Source organism: Rhododendron vialii, chromosome 2a, assembly GCF_030253575.1.
Source record: "Rhododendron vialii isolate Sample 1 chromosome 2a, ASM3025357v1".
NCBI classification, from domain to species: domain Eukaryota; kingdom Viridiplantae; phylum Streptophyta; class Magnoliopsida; order Ericales; family Ericaceae; genus Rhododendron; species Rhododendron vialii.
Genome location: NC_080558.1, coordinates 39430341 through 39438875, shown reverse-complemented (window position 1 = coordinate 39438875; position 8535 = coordinate 39430341). Strand labels below are relative to the sequence as shown.

General features: G+C 39.2%; 1 protein-coding gene across 2 annotated transcripts in view; it reads right to left on the bottom strand.

The window, feature by feature from the left end:
- Positions 1-3784: 3784 nt before the first annotated feature.
- LOC131315554 (uncharacterized) overlaps positions 3785-8535 on the bottom strand; it is a 20936-nt gene continuing 16185 nt past the window's right edge. Inside the window, exons 1-4 of one of the 2 annotated variants that reach the window (XM_058344675.1) lie at positions 7588-7818; positions 5483-6372; positions 5256-5357; positions 3785-4139 (exon numbers count right to left, since the gene is read on the bottom strand). In XM_058344675.1, coding sequence (XP_058200658.1) covers positions 5262-5357; positions 5483-6372; positions 7588-7672 — 1071 coding nt within the window. In that variant the 5' untranslated portion in view covers positions 7673-7818 and the 3' untranslated portion in view covers positions 3785-4139; positions 5256-5261. Of the gene's footprint in view, positions 4140-5255; positions 5358-5482; positions 6373-7587; positions 7819-8535 lie in introns of those variants that run through there. The other variant, XM_058344674.1, reaches the window with a different exon arrangement.

The following is an 8535-nucleotide window of genomic DNA, read 5'->3' as shown; positions in this document are numbered from 1 at the left end:
ATCCTCTAGCTGCAATTGATCATAGCAGAACTCATTGTCACGAACTACCATAATTAATTCGCTAGACAACCAGGCTGCAGCTTTGTACTAAAGAATGAATTTAAAAGGTCCAATTAATTTACGCACAAAAACAACTTCTACTTAATTGACAGTACAGAGTCCGTTCAAAAAAATTGACAGTACTGAGCCATGCACGGTTAAGACTTGAGAGTTTAATTAGTTAAGCACACGGCCCACTCACTAGCTGATCAAGTCAGTGCACAATAGAGAGGTTGTTAACGCACTTGGATTCTGTTACAACAGACTTTGTGAAGTGGAGCGTACGTGGTTGAGACAGTTACGACTTACGACTTGTGAGAGAGAGAGAGAGAGAGAGAGAGAGAGAGAGAGAGAGAGAGAGAGAGAGAGAGAGATCTCGGCTTGCAAGGCAGCTTCTAACTCTAAATGCACCCCATTTTGATCTCACTACACATGGCTACTAGCTCTATCTCACATGCATTCAGAACCGTGCCTTAAGAAGCTGGGGGGTACCGAGGATAAAAACTGGTGTGCGTAGTAGTAGAATCTTCCCACTTTCTAATTAAGTCTGACGAGTCAGGAAGTGCCGAAAATAACCCGAGTCGACCTCTATAAAACCGACCCCCGCCATTTCAAACCATTTCCAGGCGCCAATATTTCAACTCTCTCTCTCTCAATATTTGACTCTCCTAGCTGTATCTCATCCATGGCGGACGATAAGATAACTCGTTCAAAACTCTCTGAGAAAGATCATCGCAAAGACACTGAAGATGAAGAAGTTGGCACCAATATCTCTGGACCGAAGCCTAAAGACACAAGCAAAGAGAAATCAAAGGCCACAACTCAAGCACAGAACACAAAAGAAGAAGAAGCTACAAAGAAGAAACTGAACAGACTACAGATCGGAGTCGGTGATACCAAAGGACTCGAACGCAAGACAAGATCGGTTCGCGGAAAAGAAATCACCCGCTCGAGCGGAGGAGAAATCAAATACGCGAGCAAGACACAGAGCGAAACTGAGATGCCGGTGAAAACTGATGACAAATTCGAGTTGGTGAAGGCAGAAGCTGAGAGTTTCACTGATGGCGACTACGTGAGTCTTGATTTGACGAAGAGTGATGATTCTAATCGGTCTGTTGAAGAGTTCACAATAAAAATCCATGGATCGCCTGGTGTTATAGTGGAAGATTATTTGAAGCTTGTGTCGGTTACGTCTGATGACGCCGGCACGGTGACGCCGGAGACTGGAGGAGTATTCAGTCCAGAGACTGAAGACGAGTTGAAGCTGAGTGAATCTGGCAGCAGCATTTACCTAGACGCTCACACTACATTCGAAGGGCTTGAGAAGAAGAGTGGATTTGACCTAGAAATCAACACAAACATAGAAGGGCTCAAGGAAAAATTGTACGGAGTTTCTCGTCGTGCTAAAAAAGGAAAAGCAAAATTAGAGAGAGAAGGAAAGGAATCAGATGATGATGATCTGGAGGTTGAGACTAACATTGAAGGACTTGCGGAAGCGATGTGCGAATTGTGTCGTCAAGTTACGAAAGGAACCAAAGGCAAGTTGAAGAGGCTCATGAAAAACAGGGAGGAATATTCATCAGATGCTGAGGAATTGGAATTGGATAGGGAATGTGAGATGCTACTGAAGACGCCGCTGCGTCTGATGCTTGAACTCGATACCGAGATTCGTGGACTGGTGGAGGAACTGGATGTGTTGTTGATGTTGAAGGAGGACGACGAGGCCAGGCCAAAACTGCGAGCGCTGAGGGATGAGCTTGAGGTTCTGAAAGAGAGTAACTACGTGAAGGAAGTGGAGCTGATTGGTATGGTGAAGGAATTGATTGATGAGGACGCAGAGGGATTGGTGATCGATGCAATGGTGCAAAGTGAAGTTGATCCAATCGTGGAGAAAGCCGAAGAGAAAATTGCTCGAGTGAAATCGGAGATGAAAGAAGTTGAGGAGATGGATCGAAACAAGTCTTCGGATGCTGCAGAGAATTGACTGTTGAGTTTCTACTGAATTGGAAGTGAGAGGTTTCTTCGATCTGTTGGCATTGCTCTGTTTCTGTTGGTGTTTCCTTGTTGATAACCAAAAAGCGTACTAGTCCTATTAGTTAGATGTTGAAATCCAATCACCATGACTGTAAATAAATAAGACATTGATTGGAAGTTTTTCTTCTAAGTCACTGGAGCACTTCTTGATTTGTTAGTAACATCTGAATCATTTTTCAAATAAGTTGCAACAGTGAAATTCAGTATTAAAAAATTCTACTCGTTTTTTTAATCAACGATCAAGCAATTTCATTTCAACATTGGAAGGCAAAAGATTTCTACAGGAATAAACCAAAACTAGCGAATCTAAGACATGAGCTACTGCGTAATAGGTTCAAGGACACACTGCCGGAGCAAACCAATACCAAGGTGTCAGTCATTCTCCACATACCATATGTTTTCAATAATAGTTAACTCAGAATTGCTGTATGTGTGCATGCATGGTAATCCCACTGACTGAATGCTGAATATATAACATAAATACAAACTTCATGAGATCTAGTGATGAAAGCCACATAGGAACATGGGGGGACTGACATATAGCATGGATACTTTTAACTCATTTGGACGTTTTATTTATTTATTTATTATTTTGTGATGCTCATTGTTAACGTTTTAAATCATAAAGAACAAGTGTTGATAGCTATTGCTTAGATAAATTTCTGTTAGACGAAGAGCAAAATTGAGGTTACTTTTGATAATTTTTGTAGGCGAATGTGTTCCACTAATTAAAAAAAGTACTTATTTTATGGATTAAAGGTAATGTATTGAGAGAATGACCTATCTCGTAAAGTAAAAAATAAATAGTTAAAAAATAAGAACCATAGAAAAACAGGGAGTCAATGATTTGATGCACTAATTTGGTTTGTAAAATCATGTCAATGGATAAGTGGATTAGTTTTATATTTGCGCTAAAGGTATTTTTTATGGTTGATAATTGGACCCAAGTGCAAGTTTTTTGTACTTATTTTCCACGATTTTTTAGGGATTAGACTTCCATTCACCCTCACTATGACAATAACCGTATCCGCATTTAGGCTCCGTTCGGTCGTTGAAAATGTTGCGTGAAAAATTAGTTTCCAAAAAAAGTGAAGTGAGGTGAAATACAAAAATACAAAATTTATTTTCCAGTGTGTGTTCTCTTGACAAAAAATCTTACAGGGAAATAAGAATCTCTTCCTTTCAAAAAGACTTATTTTGCAGGAAAGTGTTATCCAGTGGGAAAGTTAAAGCTGTGGGTAACTTTCCTTGTAACACACAAAAAGTTACAGCAAACTTGATTTCCCCATCATTTTTCATCCTTTTCGTGCAACTGAACGAGGTCTTAGTGAAACATTTTGCGAGTTTCCCTTGAAGAATCAGAATTGATCAGTTTGTAAGAAATGATTTGTTCGGAGATCACGCAAAAACGGATATTGGTGAATTTTTTAAACGAAATTTTACGTTTTCGATCATTGAAGGAAGGCCCATAATATACCTCACAGATGCGTCAGGTTACCCTGATCAATAGTGAATGTGAAAGAGGATGAAACAGCTCAATGCGATTATACGCAAATGGATAGAAAGCGACCAAACAAAATGCTTTTAAGAACCGTAAACTGTGCATATGTGAGTTGAGAGATTGCAACTTTTAACCATCTTACTACTACAACAAAGAATATAACACAAGCAAAATGAAAACTGGCTCCCAGAAAAATCAACTCGAAAGCAGTAAGCAAAATGATCAAAACTTCATTTGGATTCCAAGATTACAAAAAGCCTTCGGTTTAACATCGAGATTGGTTGTACATGATGAATTTCTGCACGTTACTCGTCAGGGGAAAGAAATACTCAAGACGGGTCTACATCTTTCCATTACCCAGGTCCTTAAGGCTGTGCAGATTGAGGATGTGCGGAGACATTTGTTGAGAGAAAAGAAAATGTCAAGGGAATGTACGGTCATTGTGCGAAGAGAGATCCCACTTTTTTTTTTTTCTTCCATCCACAGTGCAAATCGCAGATCAATCAACACAACCTGAAGTTCCACTAGCTTCACCAGCCCCCTCCTGCTCCTTCATGCAATGCTTCTGCATCAAGGAAACCAAAGAGGACGTCATGCCTAATTCAGAGGATCTATAATTCTAGAGAGCAATCAAAGTAGTGCAAAGATTATACTAGAAGAATAGCATCGCAGCTTCTAAGAAACAGGTTTTCCAGTTCATACGGAATTTAGGAAAAGGAGGGGGAGAAGAGAAGGAGCTTGTTGAAAGGAGTATAATGTGAAATGGATTTTGGTATTAGGTTATTGCCATACAGCCTAGGGCCACATAGTCATGGAGTCCACTTCATTCATTTTCTCAAGCAAGCCGATGAAAAACTATTATTGGGGAATGGTATTTTACCGACGAGATGGATGCACTTAGAATTTTCAATTGTCAGCATCAAACTTGTGTGACGAAACTATGCTTCGAAAGACAATGGATAAGCTTACAAATTGTATTTACCATGAACTGCAGATGCATGATCAATAGTTCAATACCACTACGACTACTTCAGAAATTTCTAGTAAAAACTGCATATCATAGTTCTGCAAAATAGACACTACTCACGAAACAAGATATTGTCAAACGCATCTAGTTTTTCTGTCAACTAGCTCTACCAATAGCGATAATATGCAAAAAAAAAACATCTTGCCTTTTTCAACTACAATGAAAAAAAGAACACTCAAAATCCCTTCTCCCCTTGTTCTGAATAGTATTTGTTATTTTATGGAGAAAAGGCTAGAAATGAAACGAAAAGAAAAGGTGACATGCAAATAGAAGAAGAATGAGCAACTTAATATTTTGCATCGAAGCCTTACTACCCCTTTTGTTGTCAAGTAAAAATCATCACGAGTTAAATAACTACCTTAGCTACCGAGTGTGCTCATAACGACTGTTTTCCCCCAAATAGGTGCCAGCCCAGTAAACCTCTTACCATCACTTCTCATGAACTCCAACACAATCACAATAATACAATTTAAGAGAAGTGGTGAACAGAATTTGAGCAGATGGCAGGCAATAAGAAGAAAAGAAAATCAACAGTAATAATCATATACTAACCGCTTAATAAATTCTCCAGTCTTAAACTAAACATTAGCATAACTCATTCCAGTTACGGATATAGATGCATGTCGAGTTTGGAATCTGTAATAGCTTTCCCACCTGAAATTATCTATTGGAGCCTCCTGTAAACACCTCGAACAGTCCGCAGCAACTTATCCAGGAAGTTGTTCGCACAGATCGTGGAGCTGAAGCTACCGAAGGCTGCAACTAAGTTCCACCAAAACTGTTATGGAAACAAATAATGGCAATTCTATCTTTTGTTGAGTGCTTAGTCAAGCAAACAAATGGCAACCCAAGTTAAGCAACAAGATGGAAATAGGTGTAACCTGGCTATCACTGCATTCAGACATAACAGAATCTTTTGTATGTTCTGCTGTAGAGTCCACCTTCTCCTCATTAAGTTGTGATCCCATATCCATCACAACTGGTGAAATCCCTGAACCCTCATTTTGTCCATTTTCGATCAACCCCGATTGAAACTGGTTAGAACTCATAGCATTCTCCGCTGTCAATTCATTTACACTATTCCCCTCTTCAGATACATGTTCCGTTTCATCAACAGGGGCAGTTCCCGCAACCGAGTTATAAGCCTCGGTATTCGAAGCACCATCTTTAACTTGAGGTAATCCAGGAAGATCAACTGGCTTGACTGAATGTACAGTACGAAGACCACAAGCGTCTCCTTTTGGCTCTTTCACAACCAAGTCGTTGATTACTGGAAAACCATCACCAGCTTGATTAAGTTCAAGAAAGTCATCTCTCGCGGTCAGTTTAGGATCATCCACTTTTGGCTCCCCTGACTCCTTTACTGTACCATTCTTCTCAACATAATGAGGTTTTTCATCCGAACTCTTGCTGCTACCACTGCTGTTAGAGCACCCACTAACTCCACGTGATTCTTTCACAGACTCAACATAGTCAATACCAGCATTCTCATTGTCAGAATCATCATCGGGTTTCAAGTCCCAGTCAATTTGAATAACATTGCTCTCGTCCATTACCATTTTCTGTGTACTCTCTTCCTTGCTGTCAATTTCTAACATAGGTACGCTCTCAGGGACAATTGACCTAACAGTTGCATTGTCTTCCCTCTGCTCAATTTCTTCCTCCTCCTCTCCCTCAGTAGATGGATTCTGGTGGTTATGGTGGTCCTCTGATGTACGAAGGCTAACCTCTCCGCTCTCTTTGTCGTCTTGCATGTTCAGATCATCATCTCCTACCATAGTTTGATTCCATCATTTGAATTAAGGACCACATTGAGTAAAAGAAGAGGTGTCAAAATATACAAACAAGGTAATCAACTAGGAACTAGAAAGATAGTGTACTAGTGGGAGAAAGATTGGTGTTTTTACTCTCCTTGATGGGGCTGTGCCACAAGTTCATAAGCCTGGTACATGTAAATCATAGTATTCACACAGAAGAAGTCTATATTCGAGAATAAATTAACCAAAGACAGGGAAAACATAACATGTTTATGACTTTATTCAATTTTTGTGTATTGTTGGTTCTAACCAAAGTCTATACACCTGTTTTTGGACCATCTTCTGTTTTCAGCTTTGGGTTATTAGACTTCATATAGTAACCTAATGAATCCATTACGGTAGAAATGAAAACATCAGTGTTCAAAAAAGTCGGCCTCCTAGTCCCCGCCTAGGTGCTTGGTGATGGTCCAAGGGCTAGATTAGGTAGCTGAGTAGTCGGCGCCTAGTCCCCGCCTAGGCGCTTGGCAGACGATTAGTCGGCACCTAGGTGCTAGGCACCCCTTTTCCGCCCGACTAGTACCTAGCGATTTTTAGAACATTGGAAAAGATACAGTCTCAGTCAGAGAAAAGAATATATCAACTAGCTCATTTTGGACAAATCCGATAAAAAACAAGATATATAATGTAATCCAACAGTCAGTACCATAAACAACAAGATGCATAGATTTTGTGCACATACAGGGGCATCTCTGGTGGCTACTCAAATCTTGACTTGAACTTGAATTTGACTAGAAAAACTTACTAATTCCTCTCAACTCCTTCTAAGGTTCAAAAGGATGTATTTCATCATTTTTGTTTACTGAAATCGATGAAGACTCTTTTCCTTGACTCAATTTTCTCTAAGTAACTTTGAGGCTTTCACATTTAATACAGATAATAGAGAATTCACCCTAAATTCAGATTTATCTTGAGATCAGATGAAGCTTTTACCCATATTAAAAAAAACTCTACCCAAAATGTCAAGAACTGAACCACGAATCCATATAGCATAGAAGACATGGAAGGACTACTTGGACGACTAAATCAAGCCAACCAAGTGAAATTAATCTAGTACCCACCAAACGAAATTGCACAGAGAGATCAATTATGAATAAAAGAGAAGAGTGGTCAAAGTTCTAACAATTGGATAGTAGTGGATTGGTTGACAAAAAGAAGAGAACAAAGAGTACCATGAGAATCGATTGCAGAGTTGCTGTTGGCCCCATTTCCCTTTTTCTTCTTGGCGTTTTTTCTCTTCTTTGGACCTGATGGCATGATTGGCTATGGAGGTGAGGGCAAATGAGGTCTGCAGATCACGGGCTCTCTCTCTCTCTCGCTCTGTCTCTCTCTCCCCAGTGAACTGTGGAACCTTGACCCTTTGTCTTACTCTCTTCCCCTCGAGAAATTTCTGTGCGTCTGTCATTTTGTAGTCCAAGGCTTGGTCACCACACAAAAAAGAAAGAAAAGAAAAGGTTGGGGCTTGGAAGGTACCGCTGATCGGAATCAAATGGTTAACTTTTTAACTGGTCTGTAAAAATGGTTCGGATCTCTCCGGTCCAAGTTTTGGTAAGTGGAAATAGTTTTAATCTGGATCGCACATTGAAAAATTCAACAGTTCAGATGTGCTCAATTCTTCATGCATATAGTTTCTGAATAGATCCGAATCCCTAATTGCAATATTGGATAGTCAAGATTTCGATTGTTTGCTCCGGTTCAAAACTTGGATTAAAGAGGATCCCCTTTCTAAAAATAAAAATTAATTTTCCCTTCAAGGCTTTTGTTTTCTTTTAATTTTTGTTTTTGTTTTGTTATAAGTAGCATTAGTGAATTAATAAGTTAAATTATGGGTAGTGATATTCACACTCCTTTTTTCATAACCATAGTTTTTTTTACCTTTTTTTTGTTTTTTGTGATGTGAATTTACAATATTATACTTCAAAATGTGAAAGAGAATGCATAGGAATGTTATTAATCTTATAAATTCACGTCATAATAGGATTTAAAAAAAAAAAAAACAAGTGCGATTATAAAATCACGTGAAAGAAACTCCATCCTTTCATAAGGGAATTTCAAATTTCAGACGTCCTCTTCTCTCTCTTGGACATCCAACATCATAGAAAAATTTCAATTCCAGAATA